The sequence below is a fragment of the Etheostoma cragini genome, chromosome 10, assembly GCF_013103735.1.
Source record: "Etheostoma cragini isolate CJK2018 chromosome 10, CSU_Ecrag_1.0, whole genome shotgun sequence".
In the NCBI taxonomy this organism is placed as follows: Eukaryota; Metazoa; Chordata; class Actinopteri; order Perciformes; family Percidae; genus Etheostoma; species Etheostoma cragini.
In genome coordinates, this window is record NC_048416.1 from 19,607,366 (window position 1) to 19,633,664 (window position 26,299).

A 26,299-nucleotide genomic window follows, 5' to 3' on the forward strand; every position below is an offset into this window, starting at 1 on the left:
CCGGCCCTGTGACAAAACTTTGAAATCTTATAAAGTTATAATTCCCCAGTTGAAAGTACAACAAGTGACTCAGATATGCTCCCAAAGATCAAGTTTTCTACTACATAAGATTTGGTGAGTAATTATTTTGGGGATATCAAGTGTGGAACAACAGTGAGACCGATGAGGTGTTGCCTAAATGAGGCAGCCTAGTTAATATGAACGTGAATTAATGTAATAACTGGTTATCCACTCATTGTCCTCAGGAGAATTGATGTTTGGCTAAATTAATGTTTGTATGTAGCTTAGTGAACATGTTATACCTGTATAAGGTAGCTAGTGCACCTGAAAAATCACACTGTCTATGGTTAAGAAAGTATTTAGGCTAATTGATACATTTAGAACATAGTTCATACAATATCAATGCAAAAATTGTTTTCTTTTAAAAGATGACTCTATCAAAATTAGATAGAAAGTGTAATAACTGAAGGAGGGGGAAAATGAAGATATTAATTGTAGATTTTTATTATTATTGATGATTAATATAATTAATGTTTTACCAATTGTGAATTATTGTTATACTCATTTAATATTCCAGTTACAGACTCTGCCTCCATTAACATCTAATAACATTGACTTTTAGATAGCTTGTCTATTTCTATATCCAAAAAAATCCTAAACTAATTTCTAGAAATGTGCCACTATATCATCAAATAGTATTTACCAATAGCTCACTCATGGTAGTTTTTTGTCAGGTTTTTTGTCTTTTTCTTCAAATTATTTTGGAAAATGATTTGCGTAGTTTTATGTTGACAAAGACAAATGTGTCTAACTGCATTTTTTTATTGATACATGTATAAACAACTGTATTATACTCCGGGGAAGCATCTCTGAGTTTAAATGACATTAGTGGTCTCCTCTGCCAAGGCTTTTGGTTAGTTAGCCTAATTATTTTTCTTTATCTGAAAATAGTTTTTTTATGAAGGTCGGTGGGCATTTTAGGCCATGGCCCATGAAACAATTGATCAGACTTTGGTGGTATGAACATAACAGAGATAACAACATAACAGAGTCTGAATGCTAGGAGTATGGACACAGAATCTTAAAGTCAATATACCTTAATATTTTATATAGTGAAATAAATGGTGGATCTGGGTGTACCAGCAAGTTGGAGAAATGTGAGATTTTGTGCCATGCCACATAATTATCTTTATCTTATCTAGGCCTTCTTTTAAATTCACCCACTACAAAAATGTCAAAGATACTTCAAATGTTATGGATCTCATTCATTGTTAATGTTAACAATTGAAACACCAGTTACATAGAGAGAACAAACAGCAGCAAAAGTAGGCAAATGTCCTTGTGCAATCCTGAGGTATACAATAACCTCACATCTGAGAAGCAAGTACTAGCGAATGCATTTTTACTTGAAAAGTCCGCTAAGTGTTTAAAATAAACCTTTTCTTTTGATTCATAGGCATTTTATTGATACTTCTTTACCCTGATTCATTCTTATTTGTCAAGCAATTATTGCTTGTGTGTGTTGCATTTAAATGCGTGTGTGAAGCACTTTGTAATCTTGGTTTTGAAAAGTATTATATAAATAAAGTTTTACGTTCTCATTAAGTTTTCAGGTTGATGGCAATTACATCCCTGCCAATCGGCAGAAAATTACATTCTGGTTCCACTGGGGCTCGAACCCAGGACCTTCTGCGTGTAAAGCAGACGTGATAACCGCTACACTATGGAACCAGCTGATCTCATTGGCTAGCAACGTTCCTACTTGCTTTGTAAATGATGATATCGCTCATTTGACATTGAGTTTTTATGTAGGCTACAGTTAAGCTTTTCCTCTGCTTTGCAGCTGCGGTATGGCGACACAAAATATCGGCCCGCTTCAGTCCGCGCATTGTCACCTCCCTTGTATACTACCCTAGCGTTAAGTGTTCTCTGCTGGTGTCTTGGTTCCGTTGCGAGGGGAGTCCTCCTGGGACGTTTGGCTTTTGTGGCCGATCACACGTTAGGCTACTGTAGCTAACGTCCAGCAACCGAGCTGCCTGCTACGAACGCTAGGAAGTCGCCTACATTTTGTTCGTGTCTCCAGTCTGCCCCATGCATGCACGGGAGCTGACACATTGAGGCGTTATGATTTGCGTGTGTAGTTTAAAAAGCTGACTTGGCTTAGCTATTGTGTTATGGCAAGGGTAGTGTGCAATTTCAAACTTAAGGTAACATGTCGTTTCCCATCAATCCGGGGACTGTCTGATGCATTTTACCAGCTTTGGTTACCTTCATTAAATATGATATTTTTGTGAAAAAGACAGCGCTGTTATGAAGCGTTATGAAACGTTTTAATCTTGAGGGTAAAACAGTGCATGTCACCTTACCATATAAAAAAAAAAATCCCATATTAACTGCACTGCAATGAGACCATGTTTAATGGGGATTTAACACTTGTAAAAACATTTGATTGATTGATTGGATTACAAAAATAGAGGGTTATGTTCATGTTTAATTTTTTACAACAGATGCAATCCCACCTCCTAGGTTACATCACCGGTTGTGTGTGGCATTTAGTCAAAAGATAGTATCAATATGATATCAATATCAATATGATAATTGATTCTAAATGACTATATAGAATTTCATAAACACTTCGATCAACAGTTGCAAGCTCCTTTGCTATAGGCCAGTTAAAATAGTTTTCTGACCTACATTTAGTGCACCAACCACTTGTCACCGTTTTATTGCCAGTCCATAAGTCCAGCTCAGTATAAAGGCTTTAAACTGGAAAATTGGATGTAGTTGACATATCTGAACATGTCGAACACCATCTCCTCATACAAACTGCTGTATGATCTTTGCAGGAAACAGAGCTCATTTCTCTGGGCTCTCCTGCACTGTTGGACTCCATCAGTTATGTCGGCAAGTGTTACTGCTGTTGTCTCTGCATCATACATCACGCCATAGGCGTAATTTAGAGGGGGGATGGGGGGGGGTTACAAGCCCCCCAATAATCAAAACACACCCCAAAAACTTTGTATTAGTTCCTTTCCATGAATAAAGACATTTGCAACATAAATTGATGACAAAAAGGCAGAAATTGTTGCAGAAAAATAAACCAGAATGCAGAAAATTATACATCAACAATTCAATACTGGAGTGATCCTTTGAGTCATTTATCAAGCTAAAATGCTAACTTCTCCAATTGGGAGTGTTTGCTTTTAAAAAAAATATTGTCATATAATATTTTTGGGTTTGTTCTGTTGATCAGACAAAATAAGCTATTTGAAGATATCACATTGGACTTTAGGACCATGTAATGAGCATATTCAAACTTCTTCTGACATTTTGTAGACCAGATTATTAACTGATCGAGCAAGGAAAGTAATAGATATTCATTTTGAATTTGAAACGTTTATTTTGCAGTCCAAATATGATATTGGACACAAGTAAGTAATCAGTAATGGATATAGTTCACACATACACGTATTGTATGAATTCAGAGATTGTGGAGTAGATCTTGCAAACATATAAACCTGCCTCAAGGTGTGCTACTGTACCCGAGAAGCAGCTGCCTGTCACCCCCACATCTTACATACGCAGCCTTACCTCCCTCACTGGCACCTATGGAGCCAGATGGGCTACAAATTAAAGGATGAGTCTAAGGGCAGACCATTTTAAGAGAGAAAGGAGAGGATAACTCTTTGGTGTAAATCAAACTCTCAACAGATCATTGAACCCAGACATTGGGTTCAACATTAGGGGGGTTGAGACAAATTTTGAGCGTCAAATGCTTCATTTTCTGCATTCTGGTTAATTTTTCTGCAACAATTTCTGCCTTTTTGTCATCAATTTGTGTTGCAAATGTCTTTATTTATGGAAAGGAACTAATACAACGTTTTTGGGGTGTGTTTTGATTATTGGGGGGGTTGTAACTGGGGTTTACTCCTTGACGGCGTGGCCGTGGGTTTGACGCTGACCAGCGGCCTTTTGCTGCACGTCATTCCCCTTCTCTTCCCCCTTTCGTGTCTTAATCTCTGCTGCGGAAATAAAGGCCTAAAAACCCTGAAAGAATTATTCAAAACTAAAAATTCTTCCACATGCACAATACAAAACAAAACATGACCCACTTGTAAAAAAGATTGCTCTATATTGCTACTCATGGTAGAAAACTCCAAAGTGAACCTTTAAATAACCCATTTAGACCAATAAAGTGTTCTGATTCAAACCCGAAAGAGGGGTCAATCTGTATGGGTCAACCCACATCAGCCTCCTTCTAACCAAAGATGGATGCAGGCTGCCTGGCTTTGGTGATCTTGAGGTGCCACAAATGGAGAAATTCCTTGGTGATACCAACATATAAAGGTAATTTAACCAACTCATCAAAAATAGAGAGAAAGAGAGCAAAAAAGAAATAGAAAGCGTATATTTTTTGGCCATCAACAGATAGCATACACACATATGGACAGACAGAATGGGGAAACCGAAACATAACTTTTATCTGAGATTTCTTTTGGTAAACTTTTGTGTAAATACAGTTTCAGTTGTGCTGCTGAACAAGTTTGAAAATTGCATTTGGACAACTCAGCTGCAGTGTCCCAGTTACTGGGACACACCACAGACCTCACTGTCGACAAATTCCACAGGGTCTGTTTTATCAGTAAGGTCAGTGTTGGTGTGGTCCATAGATTATGCAACATTTCCATAAATGAAATTCACCTCATGTTATTAGGATGAAAGATAAAAATTAGGAAACAGATATCTCCAAATCTGGGCACATAAAAGCCAAACTAACCATGGGGCAAACGTATAATGGTCGGCTAGGCTTTTGGTATTTTGGGAAACATTACCATATAAGTTTAGCAACTGTGCCAGATCCAGCCTTGCTCTCCTCAATGAAGGACGATCACTACTTCAATGAAAGCAATGCTCATTTATGGCGGAGGAAGCTGTTCTAAATAATGTTCTGTATCTGTGGCTGTTGTCCGCAGATGCCGTTAGTTTGCTGTGGTGCCTCTGACAGCGTTTCTTTGTCAGAACCTTTAGGGAACATCTATCTTGATGCACAAGGAGGATGATTCAACTTCAACAATGCTGATTAGCTTCAAAATGCTATTGAGATCCCTGTATCATAAAGATGTTGCTGTTATGAATGGCCTACCTGAGCTCAGACCATTACCTGCCTTCTTGCTGTTTTCTTACATCCCACCATCTTAGTCCTTTATCTTGCAAACAGCAGCCTTGATGTGTTCACTGACCTAAGCCACTCCATGTAATCATGGCAAAAGTATTAAAAGATAAGATATACAAGAAAACTTGATTCTGACAACTGTGTGTGCATCTTGTTTGTCCTCCGGTATTTTGCCCAACTTCTATATTTGTAGTTTGTCTCATTTAGTTCATGTTGCCAAGAGAACAAGGAACACTGTAACTGTTTCTCATCCGTTTACCGTACACAAACCCACTCCAAACACCAATCTGTGACGATCTGTGATTCACTAATAAATCAACAATCCAACATAGACTGATTCTGAGACTACTGTCCCCTGGACACAAACACCTAAAACAGCCCCCCAGCCCCACCCATGATAAGTAGCAGCAGACCCCCGCACTACCTGCACTCATTTTGTGTTTTTTTCAGCAACATTTTGTGTTTGCAAATCTCAACTGTTGCTGTTGGTAGAAAATTGCACCTGAATTTCAGACTTTAGTTCACACAGGAAATGAAGAGAGGCTAACACCTGTCCAGCTTTCTGTCACAGCATGTCCACACTGACAGCCCTCTCCCAAATATTACGCAAAATACTACACAACACCAAAATAGAAACAACAGGCCTATAGCCCAATCAAATCAAGGTTTTTGGAGGCCGATATATATTTTTATAATTGCGACAATGAATTGCACGTAGCACATTTCACAATAAACTTGTCACTACGGCAATTCTATACATCAGTTTTATTAATCGTCTGATATACACCAGATATTGATATCACATTACTGCCTGACCAGTTATAATGTACATAGCCTACTCTATACTCATACTCTACTTTTGCCTATGTCTGATGTTATGGATAGTTACTCAATATCGCAAGACATGGAGCAGTATCAGCAGCAAAAAACACACATTAAGACATCACTAATTTGCTCTTTGACTTTCCAACAATAAATGCTGGTAATAGTCACTTCAGACTGATGCTCTGTCTTTGTTGGCCCCCCGAATCTGTGCCAAGCAGGCCCAGTTATCCAGCCATGGTGATAAAATAGGAACCGTTTGATGTAACTGTGGGTGTTTGTACTGATTGTTGGACACACTTTTTTTTAAAACTTATATTATCTTTTGATGAAATTGAATCACATTCAGTGTGCTGTGATAAACTGGAGTGTAGGGTACAGGATTGTGTGGAACTCTAAAAGTGCTTTTTTGAATGACCATTTTCAGTGTAACAGCAGACCATTAGCCTGCAGTTAAAGTAAAATGTGGCCAGTAGCCTATAATTAGACTTGAAGAGATAATTTATTTGTTAGGTGTTCTCAAATCAGGATCTTTAAACCTGCGTTGAATCTTTGGGATAACAACTCTGTCGTAGAAGGACTATTTATCTGACATCAGCGCAGCACTCTGCAATTAAAGATTCAATCCCACCGAGCACCAGTGTGTTTGTTATTCACCTGTAGGGCTTTACCCGGCGCTAGGACCCAGGGTGCGCGATTTTCATCTCCAGCTGCTGCAGACCGAAAACTGGCAATAAGGGAAGATCGCGAGGACAAGCCAAAATTGCATACTGTATTCATTCTACTTCCAAATCACATCCCTGGCCCCACACAGAAGCCTCTGTGTAGACAACAGTAGCTTGTTGCGCTGTGTGCAGGCGTTGTGGCTCTAGACGGCTCGGAGCGCAAGGTAAGACGGTGCAATACCATGCGATTACTAATAACAAAGGCGTTACGGGCGAGCAGGGGGCATTAAAGGGGGCATTGCACAACGCTATTGAGGGCGATTAAAACTCTGTCAAACTTTGACCTGGATATGTGTATATTCTAGTTGTTGGTGTCTTGCAGTAGTTGCGGCGATGTCTCGCAGTATCCCACGGCATTATGTAGGATCGTGTCACATGTAGCCTATGGCCAGCCAAGTTGTGTATCGAGATGACATACTTGAGTCTGCTGTCCATGCGTATCGAGTGTGGATGCAGTCGGCTGTCCAAACGCCGACACAGTAAGTGTAGCCTATATGAAGTGATGCATTTCTATATCAGACAGATATTTAACATCCTCCGGACGGCGCATCGAGCCATCCATTAACCTGGCAAACAGGAACATCACCCTTTACTGTTTCTGTGATCGGCTGCCATCCTCCCTTCGTTAATTGTAAAATAATCCTTTACTTTTACCAAGATGGAAGAATAAAACGCTTGATTTCCACTCAGCGGTCACCCCCCAATCGCCTTCCCAGCCTCGACATTCAATATTGACCAGGTGAACCACGAACTTAGACGGGACATGCTCGTCGCTGTAAACCATGGCGGCCTAAATGGGGTCGATAATCGTCAATATGAGTCAAAGATAGATGACCACGTATGCCCACTTTGAAGACAACATTCTTTTCAAAAAATCAGGCCTACGGAATAAACAACGTGCCTTCATCTGTGCTATCGCAGTTGTCATAGTGCATGTGCGGAATACCACATCAATGCTCGAGAGATTTATCATTGTATGCATAACAAGTTTTTGTAACCCCCCCCCCCCCCTAGCTTCAGACATCCGATGTGGAGCCTGTGGACCAAACTCGTCTATAATTGGTGAAGCCCCGAGCAGCCGGTCACTACCGGGATAGCTCTCGCGCGGTCGTTGAGGTCCTCCGGGTTGCCCCTGCTCAGACACAATGCGATGTGTCAGCTACCGACTTTGTGATACTCCTGCTTTATGCCGAGGCGGTTCTCTACGGCGTCCCCGTGTTTGCCGATCGGCGTTTTTGGTTTCCCAATTTCCCATTTGGTCATCTTGTCAACGATCTGGCTGCCTGCACGCAGCCATTACTGAGCGAATGGCGAAGGGCACGTTAGAAGCTCTCACACACCGATCCGCTCCGCGATAGGAAACCAGCGAAATAGTTTCAGCTCGTAGCCTAATACTACTCTCGGAGAATGGACAGGATATTTGTCCTGCACCACGACACAGATCGTGCATGGTAGTAAACAAACTCTCAGAGTCAGCCTCGTTGTGTGTGTGTGTGTGTGTGTGTGTACGGTTATTTCCTCACCACCACAATTGTTGAGAAAAGTAGGTGATTGGTTGGCCTTTAAGGAGTGGAGACCCTTGTAAACAGCAGGCCTACACTGCGTTCAGGATTCAGGTAGGACAAGTGGACTAATTACAACAGAGTGACCTATACTGCTTAACTACTGCATGCCAAAGTGTGATTATGGCATAGGAGAGCTAAATAGCATGTGGTTGTTTATCTTTGGGGGAGAATCAGAAAAGACTGAAGTGCAAGTCCTCAACAGACTGATTTGATACTTTAAACTTGTTCCCCTGTGTATGACTGGGAGTGAAGATGTGTTGTCATTCACCTCATAACTGCAAATATAAGATGTTGGTCCTCAAATATTCTTCTCAGCTCTTTTGTTTTTGTTATTTGTGTACAGTTAAAGTCAGACTTTAATTGAGGACAAACTGACCTCATGTTTCACTGTGCACTTGTTAAACTTGATAATATAGAAAAGGATGTAACTAAAGAAGATGTTCAAATTGTGCAATGATGTAAATATGATATTACCTCCAGGAGAGGTTTCATCTTCCTGTTTTTTTTGTGGCTTGTAAATAAAATAGCCTGTCCGTCTCCTGCTGTGTTAAACTCAGTCGCTGTGTGAAGCAGGTTTGGATTATTGTTTCAGTAAACGTTTAAGGCTTTTGTCTTTATGAATGGCAAATCTTGTCATGATTTTGTGTAAAGTCTGGCGTAAGCTTTTCCAAATCGTAGTTATGCTTTGAACTTCACTCAAGCCCACTTCTCTGTAGAAAACCATGTGCATGAATCCAGTTAAAACCTGACATGGTGATAACCGGAAATGTGATTTTGACACATTGCACTGCAAGATTTGAATGAAGTTGTGGAACTTTTTGTGTCCATATCAATAATCAGTGGTATTGCCGACAAAATGTCTTCACACCATGAAAACCCCGGTCTGGACAAATCAAGAACATAATGAAAAATTATAGGGTTTGGTCTCAACACCAAGGATGTAACAGTTCTACATGATAATGAATGAGGAGAAAGTATTCAACATGTATATAATGAGGGAACCTTGTCTTGCCACTGAATGAGTGGTCTTCAGTTATTTTGAATAATTAAGTATGCAAATGAGAATAATATGAGCTCTACATATTCCTATGGTCTGCAATGGGATTTGAAAGTGGTACACATATAAGCCGGTCTAAGTAAAGGAAAGACACAAGTTAGTTTTTGCAAAACGGCCTGTTGTCACCTTGTGTTTTGTGTTTCTAGGGCTCCTACAACTGAAGCATAACCTCTTCAGGTGATAGCTAAGCCAAATCCATGGCATCAACACAAATGACGATAATTTATTGAAAGATAAAAGTCTCACATATTTATGTTTTTTTTTTTTTTTAATCCTACTCAGAGATCAGTTAATTTAGGGTTTCCCCCATCTTTTCCAGTCTGCATCAGTCTGCAGCTTTCAGCATGCAACTGGAGTGCCTCGAGCACCCGGAATCTTGCTTCCTCGTGTTAATTTCCCTGCAACAGACCCAAACCTCTCCCACTCTTTTTTTTGTATTTTGGCAATTCCGTTTAGCAACCATCACCCGCTGCTCTGACTCTGTTAATTGACCTGCCTGCCACTGCATCGCAAACACCGCCTCAGTGATACTCGGAGACCCCTTTGGTTACAAGAAATACAGTTTATTACTTCATTACCAAGATAAGCCTCTTCAGTTTAGCGCACCGTTACACTCTTTGGTCGCGATCCCCCATTCCCCTTGAGCGGCAGAAGCTCGCGTTGCATGCCGGTACCTGCAGTCCTTACCCCTCCCAGCCTCTCCAGCGTGTAATCCTGGGCGTGGATAGCCGAGCACTACATCTCCCATGCTGTCAACGAGCCCCCTTCTGCTCCTCTCTCTCCCACCAGACTGGAGATACGGAACGGACTGTCTTGACGACCCCCCCCCCCATACCCTCCCCTCCTCCTCTCTCCCTCCCGCCCCCCGGACTTTTAGAACCGAAAACCGTCGAGATTAGTAAGCAGCCACGGACGGCAGAGGCGAAAGGCTGGACATGGCCATATCCGAGTCGTTCCTGTAGGCTACGTCGTTCACATGCCATCTGGCCGAGCGGGTTCGTAACTGTTTGTGTCATTAGACATCTTTTTTATCTCGCCTGCTGATTAGCACGGGAAATATTCAATATTTCGGAAGGGAAAGCCTTACAGGGGGGACGGAGAGAAGAGGCTTGGTGGGTCGGGGGGCTCGGTGAATGCCTTTCAGTCTGTCCACCAAAGGAGCGATAGGGGAGACTGGAGCAGTTCACATTAGGTCGGCCGGGGATAAATAACAGTAGCCTGCCTCAACATGTAGGCTTAACCACCGGGAGTAATGCGAGGGCTTCGCGGAGACTCCGCTACGCAGGGAGCCGAAACCTACCCACGGTGGTGGTCAGTGGAGTTAAATATATTGTTTGCCCCCCTTTTAGCGGCCCGTCCAGCAGCACAATCCAGTGTCATAAGTTGTTTCACCCACCCTTCTGTAGTTGTCCAATTGGCTACTTTGTTTTTCCCATTCTAGAGTAGGCTAACTCAGTGCAGACAGTTGTTGTTATCAGCGCGTGAAATTGATTATTTGTTTGTAAAAAACGTCCCCTGGCAGAGTTACTTTGTCGAGTGTTTGTGGGCTGATGAAACGGGATGCTGGTCGTCAGGAGTTTTTGTTTGTTTGGCTCAACGTTGTGTTTTCTGTGTGGCTTTGCGTTGATGTTGACTTACCTTATCAGGCGGAGATGTGACACATTGCCACATTGTGTTCCTCCGACGAAGCCACTCGATGTGGCGGAAATCTATCCTGTCACTTGCTAAAATATGGCCCAACATCTTTCCTTAATCTTGAAACATTTCAATCCTTGTTGCCTTTGTTATTTAGGCATGTTGCGTGATGCATACAGGCTCTTATGTGCAGTTTGTGCCTGTGTTTGTCTGTGGGTGGACCGACCACCTCGAGCCAGTTGCCATTCTCTCATTGTGGTGACTGCTCGACATCTCCCGCGACCGACCGACCCGGAGCTCTCCAGAGTTTTTACGTGCTGATGTTTACAACAGAGGAAAGCAAATTGTTTTCAAAGCCTACAATGCCACGGCTTGCATTGTGCACTTTTTTCTTTCACATATGACATTGGAACGTGTGTCTTTTGTACCGTGAGGCTGAACATGAACTGACCGGGCTGAAGTGGGCTACAGCAGAATCATTTGGTTTCGTCCAGGCTGTTTTTTCTCAGCGGTAGCCTAATGTCCGACTTGACTTTTTTGTCTGAGTGTTGCCCACGGCGTGTGTGCCGGACTACTGCATACATTTAGTGGCCTACATCAGAGCTGATGAATTCAAATGTTGTGCTGGAGTAGACCGCGGATGATCGCAGCACAAAGACAAACTAGCTGTAAGCAACTGTTGTACGGTAATGAATGCAGACCCTCCTTGCACTGAGCGGTATCTGCATCGCTGAATCCTTTTCAGTCCGTGCTCACAGATTCCAGCAGATATCGGCGTGTCAGTCATTATGTGCATCATATTCGTTATGTTTCACTGACTCCAGGGTGAAACCTTTTCCATTCCCCCAAAGCTTTGACATACATTTTTTTTTGTCGAGTCCCTGTTTGTAGATGGTCTCTTTTACTTGCAGATGCGCTCGCCTGCGCTCACCTCTACAGACCATGGGGGCTGTTCTGGCGTGTGTCGCCGGTGTAGATGAGACTATTTCAAATGTTTGTTTTCAGATGACATCAGTCTAGATTATTTGTGTGCTTATTCTTATCAACAATCCTGTGCATCATGGTTAACATTGTTTTTGAGAATGAAGGTTGAGTTCTGTTGTGAACCTGTTTTATGTGTTGTTTTTTTCAATGGAGAAGCAATTGGTGGAATTCCATCTCTAATTTTAGATCACACTGCACGAGCCCACCATTAAACTGCCATTAACTGAGGTGGGCTGCTGTATTGTACTCCTAAAATAAGTAACTGTCCAGCTGATTAGAAACCTAACTTGTTCACTTCCAGTCATCCACTTTTCACCCCTGTGATAGTAATTAGTGTGTGTGGAAAGTGAGTGTCAGTGTGGATCAGTTGTGGCAGGGAGGTTTGAAGTAGATTTAGGCAGCCTCCCTTCATCTGCAGGGTGAACAAATATTTTCACCCAACAACAGAACTTTAAGATAATTAAGTTTAACCTCAAAATACGTTTGCAAATTGGCTGTGCACAACGTGTAGGGAGTGTTGCAACTGGTGCATTGAGTCAAGTCAAGTGGGTTTTTATTGTCATTTCGACCATATACACTTTATATATTGACACAAAAACGTTTCACCATGGATCAACTCAAGTGGTGTTACACATTCAAAATATATAAAGACAACTTTCGAGACAGGCTACATTTTGTGCACGCACATTATAGACTATACATAAAGTGCAATTACTACCTAAAGTAGAACATTTAAGACAGACAAGGAACAGGACAGATAACAAAAGATAGGGCATAAGTAGACTTTTAACAGAGCACTGAATGTTATAAGTTAGGTTCTCCGTGAGGTAAAGATAGAATATATAGGATGTTAGCGGCAGCAAAAAATGTGCAGGTGTGCATTTTAGTTAAGCATGAAAAATTTGCATCATGTTTCTCATTTCATTTACTGAATATCCTGTTTTGAGTAAAGATAATTCACTGTCCAGATCAATCACCACTGACAAACTGTGAGCATTCCCTGCATGCAAAGAAATAAAATGAAAGGGAACAACAGAACAAATGCATTTTTCAGTTTACCTCTGCTACCTTGAATTGTCTTTCTTTCTGACTTTGTGGAAATTTTAACAAATCTGGCCTCCAAGTCCCTCTCGTAGAAAGGAACTTTTCAATTGTTGGTTACTCTGGATCGCTTACTGTTGCATATAGTAGTTTATATTCCTTCATAAAGGATTAAATAAAAGTATTTTCTGTGATTGAAACAAGAACAGCACCAACAGTTATCGCATTAAGTGTGCTTTTTCTTGTGTATTCTGCAGCATATCGCTGTATTTCAAGGAGAACTCTCACCTGACTGACTCAGCTACCCCCGAGGTATGTTGTGTTAAAGAAACACCTATGCAGGTAATTGTTTTTTCTTCTTCTTCATTACAGTTCGATTACTAGATTAGAGCATTCTTTTCTCTTATGTAAATAACACTGGCATCATGATCTTCTATTACTACTCAGGTGGATCCTACACTAATGAATGTAGAGGATGGAGGCACGGTGAGCAGAGAGATCAGTGCTCCAAATAAAGTGTCTGCTAGTATGGTGGGAAATCCCCCACAGACGCTACCCCCTGAGTTTAGAGGAGATGTTACCCTCAGTCAGCAAAACAAGACCACTCCAACAACAGACTGTAAGACAGCAAAAGCCTGCCTGGACAATAGCAATTATAACCACAGCCCTGAGCCTTCTCCAGCTCAACAGCCCAACAATGCACCAACGTCCAGCTCAGACCTCCCTGACTCAGAGAAGAGAGCAGACAAAAGGGCAGAGGCCCCTAAACTCAAGGCTGATGGTGTTGTGGCCTTTCCCACTACACAGCGGTCAAGTGGCGTAAAAGTCAGCCAGGAGGACTCACCCAACTCTTGTCACAGCAATGTGACATCCAGTAAGAAATCACACCTGCAAACACAATCTGTGCAAGGCGTTTCACCTGGGTTTCAGTGCTCCACCATGTTTAAACCAGTCCAACCTGTTGCCTTCCTTCCTTCCACTAATTTCCCCTCTCCACTTTGTAAAATCACTCTTCCACCAGCATTGGGTCAGATTGCAGCGTTGAGACAAGCCACAGCCGGTCAGTTCCACAAAGAAATCCAGCCTCAAAGCTCAGGCGTTGGAGGGACACCTCTCATGCGGACCTATCCCTATCCGTTCTCGGTGGGCCGAACTCCAGCGGCAGAGAAAAAACCCGGCACATCATCAAAACTTAAATCTATTAAGAATGCCAAATCGGTGGGAGAGCATACATCGCTAGCCTCAGTGGTAGCCTCACCAGCTATTGCCCTACCATTGCAGCACCCATCATTAACTCCTACAGCACCCACCCGCTACACGCTGTCTCCCACTGCTGCCATTTGCTGTGGCTCTGCATTGGCCAGCATCACCTCTCAGAGCAGACTGCTGAACCATGTGGAGAAAGGCAACAGCATAGACAAGACAACCATGGGCTCTCTTAAAATGACACCTCCTTCTGCTTCAGAGGACCATACAGCTTGCTCAGTTGAACCAAGAGATGTACCTCTTGATTTATCTGCTAAATCAAAACGTCCAAAATGCATAAGTGACCCTCCTGTTTCGATGATTGAGCATCATAATAATGAGTCGAATCCGAGAGATTTTCTGAACTCAAAGAGGACTCATTCTACAAATTATAGCTCAGCTTTGCAATACCCTAACTTACCCAATACCCACAGAAATGGATCCCATCAAAAGCAAATAAATAGGCCTCCGAATCACCAGGTCCCAGAGCCCAAACCAACCTGGAGTCAGGGATCTTCACAAGACTCCATAAAAAACATCCCGGGAACTTATGTAGGTGTGGCTAGCCCCATACTGGCTTCTACTCTACGGGGCAAAGACGGACAAGGGCCTTTTGCAGATGAATTTCAGAGTTTTGCAAAACAGGAGTTTATATCTATAATTGACCAAGGAGAGCATCTGGCCTCAGGAGGAAAGAAGCCATCCTGTCTGGTGAAGGGCAACCAACATGCTCACAGCATCAAGCATGTTAAAAACACCAGCACAGCCATAACTAAGAACTGTCCCTCTAAAGGAGCCCTAACAACTGCCCTGTCAAGCTCTGCCAGTGCTCAGACTCATCAGAAATCTGGAGCTGGCAAGACAGCAGTGCCATACTCTATCGCTGTTGTCAATCCAGCTTGGCAGCAGCCACCTCTTCTTTCGCACCAAGCCTCGTCTGTTCAGAGAAAAATCACACAAGGATCTCCAAAGATGAAGGGCATAACAGCTACAGAAGGATCTAAGTTTCATAGTGCCCAGCAGAGCCCGTCCAAACCGGAGGATAAGTGGGAGAGAATAAAGTCTCCCCTGTCGAACCTCGCGTCCATCGTAAAGCAGCAAGCTCTCGAAACTGCACAGACAAGTGAAGGTAATACTCAAGCCTCACCTGTTGCACCAAGAAAAGCTGATGTGCTGAATCCACTCTCTGGGAGCCAAGACATCCAATGCAAACAGACTTGTGCTTTTGAATACCCATCATACTGGTCTGTGGAAAAATGGGCTCGTATGCCAACTCAAGGGGATTCAACTCAAGCTACGAAGAGGCACGAGAAGGTGAACGCCACTGAGACTGTAGAGAATAATGCCGAGTTAAACACCAGCCAGGGAGAACACATGGGACTACAAGCAAAGCAAGGCTCCTCAAAGCCTCCCGCCCAGTCTCATCTCTTTTGGAGCAATGCATCAACAAATGGGAACAGGATGGAGAGCAAACTAGCTCAGGTGTTAGAGGGGGAGATGTTGAAGAAAGAAAGTGGGACTTCAGACGGTCCTCCAAGTGAAAAATTGGAAGGCATGGTTGCGTCTATTCTTACAGGCCAGTGTGTAGCGGGAGGCGACAACGTTGAGGAGAAAACAAATGGAACCAAAGAGCAGTCGCCAACCAAAGCAAAAGCTGCTGGCGTCAAACAAAAGAAAACCAGTCCTAAGAAGCCAGCAAAGGAGAAGTCGCCACCGGACTCATCAAAGAAGGCTGCAGGAAAGAAAAAGCAGGACACAGAAAATACTCCAACCAAAGTGTCTTGTCAAAAAAAGGTAAATTATGTTCGTCCTTTTTTAATGTCTAAAACATATATATTTTTTAAATTTTTTTGTTCTTTTCTCTTGATGTCCCTTTGGTTGTATCTCAGGGAAATATTTTAGTTAGCAGTCACCTCAATCTCATCAAAATTTGAACAATCACATTGGCGATTCAGAGCTCTCTTTCATAATATGAATCTCTGACAGATGATTTAGCTTCCAAGGGCTTATTGTGAGTCTGTTACGTGCTCTCCGTCACCATGAAAGCTTTGTGATCAGTAGCATCCAGTACAACATGCTCACTCTGTCCCCTGTGTATTCCAGCAAAAGAAACAATGTGCACCTGTGCTGGAGCAGAGTCTATCAGCGGTGAAACTTTCTCCACAGAGTACAGAGCCGACTCCGAGGGACAAGATCAGTCCCAACAAGGCTGAGCAGCTAACCCGCAAAAAAATAGGTGATGGCTTTGTTTCTTATTTACAGCCTTAAAAAGTTCTCACAGCGTTTTATCTGCCGATATTGTACATTGGCATTGTACATGTTGTGGCGAAGTGAAAACTTTTTCTTTTTTTTATAGAATATAAAGAAAGAAATGTATTGGCCACCTCAGTATTGGTTAAAACTGTAAACCAGAAAAATGACAATTACCAATATAAGTCACAATGTTTTGAACAGATACATTACAAACACTACCAAAAAGTAACATTTGACCGTTGGAACATAAAACAACAAACTGCTCAGTCCTGACTACTCAGCATCTCATCATATTCATTCTGCAGCTCTGCGTGTTGACTTCACACTACGTTGTTACCTAGTTGGTAAGATGCTGGAAAGTAGATAAACAATGTCCCCATACTTTACTCTCTTATGACTTTTGCTCATCACACTTGTTAGCTACATTAGCTAGCTAGCTAGCTGACTTTCATACCTTATCAGTCAAGTGGAAGCAAATTTGTGAGCATTTTAGCCCATTCTGTCTATATGCGATAACATAAATAGGACTGTAATGGTAGCATTACATGGATTCACACCCAACTTTTATTCCAGGACTGGCAGTTTGGTACAACCTCAAAAACAGAACAATTCCAGTCATTGCATTTACCAAATTATGAATTTAAAAGACTGGTTTTCCACCGGATACGTTGAAAGTTTTCCATGAACGTAGAGACTCGGCGGCAGCAAATCAAGAGTTAATGTTTCTGCTAATGTTTACTTTTCCAGTGAAATTTACTGTTTAAGTGCACTTATGTCATTTGAACAATGAGGTTTATTATGAACTGTAAAATATGTTTTACAAGTGTAAAGTGTTTGATAACCACATTTTAGGGATCATTGCAAAACAATTGTGAGATATAAACAAGAATAGAATATCAGCCAACAAATCAATGTCAGTAAACTTTTTACTCCTTAATATCTGCATCGGCCCCAAAATTCTAGTATTGGTATGGTTCTAAAATGTAATGAGGCTTTCAGTTGTGTCAGACATGTAGCCTTTTATTTACAGAAAATGTCACACATATTGTCACAATGGTGTTTTTTGATGTCTCAGTCAAAAGCATAGAAGCTTGTGTCCGTATAACAATCAAATGTGATTTACATCGGTTACAGATAGCGGCAACAGTGGTCAGAGTGTAGAGACTCCAGTGTCTCTCAGTCGCTCTGCTCTATCCAGTAAGGAGGCCGAAGCTACAGGGAGCTCCTTCCCACGGCTGAGGAGAGGACGAGGGCGAACTGATGAGGCTCGACTCGACCTCTGGGGCTTTGCAACACCTTCCCCTCCACCCCCACAAATCCCTCCTCCCCCAGTTTCCCCGTCACCCCCTGTGACTCCCACCCAGCCCGTTCGCCGTCCGAGAGGGAGGCCTCGCTCAAACCCGCAGCCTGAGCGAGTGATTCAGGGCAAGGGCAAGACAGCCAGTGCAGAGGGTGACATGCCTGCTCCCAAGAAACGCCGGCGATGTCGTAGCAAAAAGTATCAGACCGGGGAATACATCACAGAGAAAGACAAGCTGGAAGATGGAGAGCACCTTGAAGAATCTGACTCCCTGAGACTGAACCGCGGAGTCCCAGCAGGTACGCAGTTTCTCTCCTGAGATCAGTTAAGTTTTCAATTAACTGTTTCTAGCCCAAGTTTAATAAAAAGTGCAGCTGTTAGTTACAGATGTGGTAAAAAAAATGTAAGTTATAGAATGGATTGTGTAGCAGCTTCATAATATTTTTATACAACCCAGGCAATGAAATAGAAAGATGATTGAGTAACTGATTGACGGAAGGTTTGATTAGGCATTAGAAATTAGAAAATTAGAAATGAAAGACAAATGATTCAGAACTGACCATGAGAAAGCTTAGCTGGGGCGACTTGGGCAAATTAATTTCATGAGGATGCTCGTCACCGTAAAAGGTACATAGGAAAAGCATTTATAGAACATTTTAAGACAGATTCAAATATACAGCATATAAAACGGACAAATCCAAAATATTGCACAGTGTGTGTGTGTGTGTGTGTGTGTGTGTGTGTGTGTGTGTGTGTGTGTGTGTGTGTGTGTGTGTGTGTGTGTGTGTGTGTGTGTGTGTGTGTGTGTGTGTGTGTGTGTGTGTGTGTGTGTGTGTGTGTGTGTGTGTGTGTGTGTGTGCGCAATTTGCAGTTTATATTCTTGGGTTTCATGTCCATGTTGGGCACCTGTTTATGTGTATAAGACACTTATCATAAGGTACAGACAGTATGTAGAGAATACACATAAATTTGTCAAACTTGAGCACAAGATTGCAAGAAGCAGAACACAGTTGCTCATAGACTTGGCTAAACCAAGGGCCATTGGTTAAGGAAGTATCATGCTGTCTGATGTTGGTACAAAACGGCACCTAAAATATGCCTAGGTCAATGTTCAGAGGAGCAAAAGCATGAAGCTGCTCCGCAACTGCATTGATACATCAAAGATGAGTTGAGTGATGTTAAAATATTAAAATTGTTTGCGAGTTTTATCGCTGTGTTCCTCTGTGTGGTACCATACTGCATTACCTCCAATTGCATTCATCGTTACAGATCCACACGCGCATCAGTGTCCGAGTCCCACCGCCTGCAGTCCCGAGCCTCCTCCATGTAGAACCTCGTTCACTCGCTCGGGGTCGGTCCGCTACCTGGAGAGCGAGGTATCTCCAGAGTTCAAGGACAAGCCTTCAGGGAAGAGGAAGTTCAAAAGCAAGCACTTGAGTGACAACGAGGAGCAAAAGGTACGACGCATGTGGAGGCTGCTTGTTGGATTACAGTACATTTCAAACTACACAGGGTTTATGGGAATTAAATACAGTGTGGCGTTAATATATTGGCTTACAGTGCCCCCCTGTGGCTAGATAGAACAATGTTTGTCACATTTATGATGGCGGCTGGATTTATACTGCACTGGAACCCATTGCCTTAACTTGGCAATCCATTACAAGAGATTCCATTTCACACACTGCTCTAATTAATGAATTTGTATTTTAGATTAAGACCAAACGCAGCAGTTTGGGCAAGCGCGCTGCCTCGCTTGCCCTGGATGACAATGGTGGGGATGTAAAAAGACCAGAAAGCCCCCCACCCACTCCAAAAAGTTTGCCGTCATCGCCATCCAATAAGAAAAGCTCATTGGGTAGATGCAACGGCTCAGACTCTCCACCTAAAAGGGCTGTTCCTCCGGAGGTTCGGCGGCTGATCGTCAATAAAAATGCTGGGGAGACTTTGCTGCAACGTGCTGCACGCTTGGGATATCAGGTAAAATCACCTGTTCACTTTAATATTGCTAACAAGAATTGAACTCCGATTAACAGTGTACCTCTTTGAATCATAATTTGACACCGTTTCTGTGCCGCTTCTGCTCTGCAGGATGTTGTTCAGTACTGTCTTGAAAAGGACGTCAGGGAGGTGAATCGGCGCGATAATGCCGGTTATACAGCTCTCCATGAGGCGTCCTCTCGAGGCTGGACTCAGATTGTCCAAATGCTGCTGAAACACAGCGCTGACGTCAACTGCAGCGCCCAGGATGGGACGCGGTAGGGCTACCTGCTGCAGGATTAACTGTTGTGGTTATGATTAGTTAAATCTATGGAAACTACAAAATCTTATATTAGTAATCTAAGTAAGTATTATAATGTTTGACAAATTAGAGCATGGTAGTTATTTATTGACCTTTGTCACAAAAGGTATTTTTGTGACATTTTTTATAGAGTAATGCATATTTTGTGGTTCAAAATGTCAGTAATACGCCTGAATACGTACACCCTCTACAGGTGAGAGCAGTAAGGAACATGGGGACATACTCATTGACAGGTTGTAATACTTCCTGTCACATGGTGAAGCATATTTGCTTTTCCAGTCAAAGGAGTTTGTCTCTAAATAGCAGTTTCACAAGTTTTAATTAATCACAGGAAATATTTGTTTTCATCTGATACTCCAGATACATTGTGTTTGGTGACAGATTAAGGTGTGTTCTAAAGGTGTACAATCTCTGATCTGCATTTGTGTTTTCTTTGTTCTTTCTTTAGACCTCTTCATGATGCAGTAGCGAGTGATAACCTTCCTATAGTGTGGTTGCTCCTGAACCACGGTGCAGACCCGACTCTGGCCACCTACTCTGGACACACTCCAGTCAAACTGGCACATAGTCCCAACATGAAGACCTTCCTCACAGGTAGTCCACGCTTTTCCCTTTTCTCTTCATTCACCCCATCATCAGCCTCCCTCTCCATCAGCAGAACTAGTTTTGGATGAATGGATAAAGAATGCTGTTTTACCTCAGACTAAATCCATTTTTCCCATTGTCAACAAACACAATAATCCTCGCAGGGGCTATAATAAAGCTAATTGTGTGATTGACCCCACTTGGCTGTCATTGGCTATAGTTAGTGAGCCAAGATGGAGGAGCCATTCATTTTTGCTGTGTCTAACCTGCGGGTATTGCATGATATTGGCCATTAAAAAAAAAAAAAAAACTGCCCCACAAGAGATGTTCTGCCATCGTTCTCTGCTCTTCAGTATACATTCTCCTAAAACAAAATCCACCAATCACAACAACTCAAACAGACTAAAACTGATTTCTGTGCGCATCGCATCTTGCCCACATTTAGCATGGATATCGCCAGGGCAGGCGATGGTCACCTGCCTGTATTTACACGTGTGTGACGGTGCCCTTAAATCTTTTTTTAAATGAGCTGCTAAAGTTTAATTAGTAAAAGGTTACAGTTTAGAGAGCAGATGACTTGAATAATAACAGTCAGTAAGAGGTCACTGTGGTGCAAAAACATCTCATGTGAGTTTAAATGAGGCTTTCATTGACAAAAAACATGCATTTTGTTTGGTAAAAGCTTCCAATGATTTTTCAATTATTGGGCATTAAGAAGGCCAATGGCTGATTAAAGAAACGTTTAAAATTTGCTTCCTTATTATCAATTTTGTTCCATAATCGAGAGCGACAAAGTGATTTATTACACATCTGGCTTCCTGGGGAACCTCTAACATGAATAACTTTTGGTTGTCACATGTCTTTAGCTTCTTCTTTTTTTTTTTAATTTGACATCAGTGTTGATGGTGTTGACCAGTTTTAAGGATATTTCCTTGTTAACTGAAAAAACATGTTGTTCCTTTCACTATCGACTTGGATTCTGTATCAGTGTTTAGTGGAGTGTGCACGTCATGTGTCTCAGGTATATAGAGAGATCAGTAGCTAATGCAGCCACACACTCATACAGCTCTGATGCAGATGTGTAGCTCTGTCTTCATATTTTCAGAGATTTACACATAATGCAGCTCAAGCAGTGATGTTGTATAAATCGGTCAAACTATAACACAGTTTTGTTTTTTTCTAGAATATTTCACAGACCTGGAAGGCCGCAAAGAACAGGATCTCAGTTTTCCCTGGGATTTCTACAGTAGCTCCCTGTTTGGTAAGTAACCTTGAAATGTTGTCTGGATCTGTTTTTCTGTCCACCAATCCATCAGTTCACTGATGAGTCAAATATACCTGTTCCTCCGCCGGTCAGGAGGAAGGAGGAATGATTCTAGTTTGTAGGCCGGGCACAGGCTCGGCCACTTTGGACGCGGAGGGGTGTTAGCCTTGTGTACCAGCACCACTGTGGTGTTGTAAACAGCCACAGGGAGCCGGTTATTCAGTGGAGGATAAACAGGATTAGAGATGCATGGAAGAACTAAGAAGACTAAAGAGAAAGTGTACTGCAGCTTTCTGCATAAACTGTAGATACAAAAATGTGTTGGTAACTATAAAAACCTTTATTTGGCCCCCCAAATAAAAATTGTGCAAATTATGTACTGTAGAGCAATGTTCTATGACCGGTTTAAATCTTTCAACTTAAATTAGCATGATGTGATTTAATACATTTGAAATCATCCATAGTATGGTCTGCATTTCCAGGCCAATGTTTCCTCCCCAGTGATAGTCTTTATTATTATATAACTTAATGTTTGTTAATGTGATATACATTTCTGTTAGATATGAATGATTTCTTAAAAATGTAATCTCTCTCCTTTATGGTATTTCGGGTGATGACTTCTCAGTGATGGGAGATATGAAGGATAATTGGCTTTAGGAGCCATTGTGCCAATAACCATTGTACAGATTGAGGAAAAAGCCTCGCAAACTTGAAGCAAGATAATCCCATCATTAAATTAGTAAATACGTTGAATCACAATCTGCTTACACTTCAATAAAAAATAACAGTCCATCAGAAAATAATCCTTCAAAATGTGTCTCGTAAACATAATTGTCATATCCTTGTTTCTCTGTGTAGGGTTTATTTATCTTCAAGTTGCAACTGACATCATAAAGTTTGTGTCCCTTTAACTGATCACAGCAGTCATCAGCAGTCAGCCATAGACGTGTTGTGACTAGACTGTCCACTAGAGGGAGCCCAAACCCTGAGCATCAGACAGCTCAGTGTCAGCGCCGAAAACATCCTGTGTGTCTGCTCCTCTTCATCTCAACTCAGTGGACTTTTCTTCACAGAGACTGACCAGGAGCCATGCTGGGACTTTCTCCTGTCGGAGCAGAACCAGGAGCTGGAGGAGGATACAACAGGAAAGACTGAGGCGGACTCGGACAAAGATTGCCTTCTGTTTGAGTTCTCCTCCGAGCCGCTCTTACCCTGCTATCACGTTCAAGTGTCATTAACCCAGGGGTGAGTTCCCACAAATATAAGTCATTCATTCAGATTATATCCATTGATTCTGTTCCGCCCGCACAGCGCTACTACATTTAGCATGAGTCATCTCAGTTTGAATGCACCGTCTCTGTGCTCCTAATATTTATGGGAATAAATGTCAAATAGGCTCTGATGACAGCAGGTAGTGATGGCTTTGACTCAAGGCGTGTTTTCTCTGCCTCCAGTATTTCACAGACCTACAAACAGAAATATTGTGTTGATATTTACAACATGTACCCCAATGATCTACCAACACCTTCACTGTCGCATTTTGTTTGTACACACAGTCATGTACATTGTAAAAGTACAAAAAAGAGGGACGATGAACATTAGATCATTAGTTAGTCTATGCCATGGTGTTTATGCCATGGTGTTTATACCATGGCGTCTATGTCACAACGTTTATGCCACAACATTTATGTCATGACGTTGCTAGTGTGGGTAAAGCTCCAAGAATGCTGGGCAATTCCTAATGTTGTGTCTTTGTTAGACCCTCGCTGCCGGGTAACAACCCATACACTCAAACAGGAGACAAAAAGGTCAAAAAGATAATTCTTTTTGCCTCATCCACAATGCCCCTTGTTTGTGTAGAAGGATTTCGGTTTGTAGTCTCCAAATCGAAGCTGAGACAACTGTGACAACAGCTGATACGATCTGCCTGCAGTTCACTCTCCAACTGATTTCAAAGCCTGGTCATAATCAGCAAGAAGAGTTGATTCAAAGTGTTTTACTTCATAACTGTAACTTTGTGTGAAAACAAAATGGCAGACATTCTTCTCACTCAACTTGACGTAGTAGCTACGGTGATTTTTTTTAATTTGAGGATACCTCATATATAAACCTTAAATGGCAAGGGGTTGTCCTTTTTTCTTTTTTTATTACTCTAACCGTTGGCTAATATCAGACATATTTATCTCTTGCAGCTTTTGCAACTGGTTTCTTCTGACAGACGTCCTGAAGCGTCTGAAGATGTCAGCTCGGATCTTCCGGGCGCGTTACCCACACTTGGAGGTGGTGAGTCTGTCCCGTGCTGAGCTGTGGAGGCAGGTATCGGTCAGCCAGGTGAGCTCTGCTTTGGCTTCACCTTACAAAGGCAAAAATAAAGAGGAGGAAGAGAAGGAAGAGGGACTTGTGGATCTGGTGCGATGTGTCCCAGAGCTACAGAGACTACTTGGCTCCTCCATTCACATCCTGCAAGAGGATGAGGAGGAGGAGGAAGAGGAGGAGGAGGAGACACTGACAAACACAGGGAAGCCTCGCAGCCGATAGCCTCTCTTTCACCACAGTCCTCCACCACACAAACTGTTGTCAACCCAAGTCCTTCCCTGCAAGCAGCAGCTCAAAGGAAACCTCTCCGTCCAATGAAACGAGGGTCATGGGTTTTAACTCCAGCGACAGAAATGACACTCCACCTAAAACCTTTGACATCAGACAGAAGCGGATTAGGTGATCACAAGGACCTGCACATGGGAGTCGTTGGTTCAGTTTTCAGGTTTCTATCAATAGGTATATTTGAATACATGAGAACTGTTGAGCAAACCTTTTGTATTGATTATGTATGTACATGGTAGTGTATATGTATATATTGCCATCAGGGTTAAAACATTTGTTTATATATATATGTATTCTTGTGGCTAAATAATTATGTTGTTTAGGACTTTATGTTTGAGTTTGTTCCCAAGGGAAAGCGATATTTTTTCGGGAGATACTCCAAGACTTTTATCTTGGTGAACTGTTGCGTAAAGCTAAGACACTTAAGTCAGGGAGGCCGCTGGCCCAGATGGTTCCTCTGTCAACCTGGGAGACCTGGAGACCTGCAGAGAAGAGACCACGGCACACAATCATCAAATATAATAAGAGCCTCATTTCCATTTTTCTCCACTGTTTCACTTTTCACTTCATCCTCCTCTAGCTAACAATGTTTATTTTTCTTCAACATTAAAAAAAGTAAGCGTGGGCAGCACAGAGCTGTCTACGTCCCTGCACGCAGTATGAAATAATGTCTTTTTGGACCTTGCGATTGAGTTTGTTTACAGAGCTGGACATATAGTAGTGTTCTCCACTCCCCAGGTTGCACTCCTCCTGAACTGATACACAATCCTTTGGATCTCTCTCAGAGGAAAAGTGGTACCATCTCTGGAGTCCAGAGGCGGCTTCTGTGTCAGAGGAGCCGAAACGCCCTCGTAACTGCAGCCACGTCCGATATGTTGTTCCCAGATCCCAGAGTGCTTTGTGTTGCAGTGTTTTATTTACACTGTTTGTTGTGCTTGATTTAATAATCATTAATATATTTGACCTCTTGTGTATCTGACAAGCCTATCTATGAGAAAAAAATGCTTTGTATGGTTGGTGCTTCATTATGAAATGTACTTATTAGGATCCCTTTATTCTGAGATTTTCCTCCCATCACGGACAGTATTTCAAAAAAAAGAAGCGAAAGTACAGTTGTATTGTACTGGTGCTAAGACAGATTTTGTGTTGACAATCAATGATGTTTTGGTTTGAAGTCACAAACTAATAAAAGATATTTAAGATGAAGAGACTTAAGGTGTAAAGTAAAGTATAGTTTAGTTAAAGAGGGATACAGAACGACAGAGTGTGTGAAGAGCCTTTTATTTGATTCTTTTATAAGAAATCTACAAGAATAAAGCATGATTGTAAATCATAGTTATCTCTTTGTTTTGTCAGTTGGAGTATTACAATGACAGCTGAATTGAATTTCAGGACAGAACTCTCCCTCAGGTGTATTTCAAATGATCCCTTCTGCCTTAGACATTTTACTGAATAAAATCATACAAAGAACCATGACATGATTGTAACCTTTACAATTGTAAACCGTGTAACCCTTTTTCAAACCTAATTAAGCTTCACAGTAGTATTGGTAGTAGTGTACCTACCTATCACACCTCTCTCCACATGTTAGTACTGTCAAGCTGTCAAATATATCAAATTTAGTTAAAACAACTGCATTGCATAATAATTAAACTTAAGGAAAAGATAAAAAATGTAGAATTAGCACACTGTTCTCTGCTCCCACAATGTTATTTTTATTTACTGTAACATTTTGAGCAATCAATTATTT

The 26,299-nt window shown here is 42.0% G+C and overlaps 1 protein-coding gene and 1 non-coding gene across 5 annotated transcripts; one reads left to right on the forward strand and one right to left on the reverse strand.

Annotated features, from left to right (window-relative positions):
- Positions 1-1,658: 1,658 nt before the first annotated feature.
- trnav-uac lies at positions 1,659-1,731 on the reverse strand. The gene has a single exon. It is a non-coding gene; the product is annotated as a tRNA-Val (tRNA).
- Positions 1,732-6,689: 4,958 nt separating this feature from the next.
- On the forward strand, positions 6,690-26,016 carry bcorl1 (BCL6 corepressor-like 1). Of its 4 annotated transcripts, none has more exons than XM_034883820.1 (12): positions 6,690-6,884; positions 13,260-13,344; positions 13,450-16,041; positions 16,351-16,483; positions 17,635-18,099; positions 19,070-19,257; positions 19,511-19,777; positions 19,889-20,055; positions 20,548-20,693; positions 21,868-21,945; positions 23,022-23,193; positions 24,141-26,016. In XM_034883820.1, the coding sequence occupies exons 2-12, from the start codon at positions 13,339-13,341 to the stop codon at positions 24,484-24,486; spliced, it is 4,560 nt and encodes a 1,519-aa protein (XP_034739711.1). In that variant the 5' UTR covers positions 6,690-6,884; positions 13,260-13,338; the 3' UTR covers positions 24,487-26,016. The 4 variants fall into 4 exon arrangements, with proteins under 4 accessions (XP_034739711.1, XP_034739715.1, XP_034739714.1 ...); XM_034883824.1 differs by lacking the exon at positions 6,690-6,884 and adding an exon at positions 9,898-10,337; XM_034883823.1 differs by lacking the exon at positions 6,690-6,884 and adding an exon at positions 12,095-12,189.
- Positions 26,017-26,299: the final 283 nt, after the last annotated feature.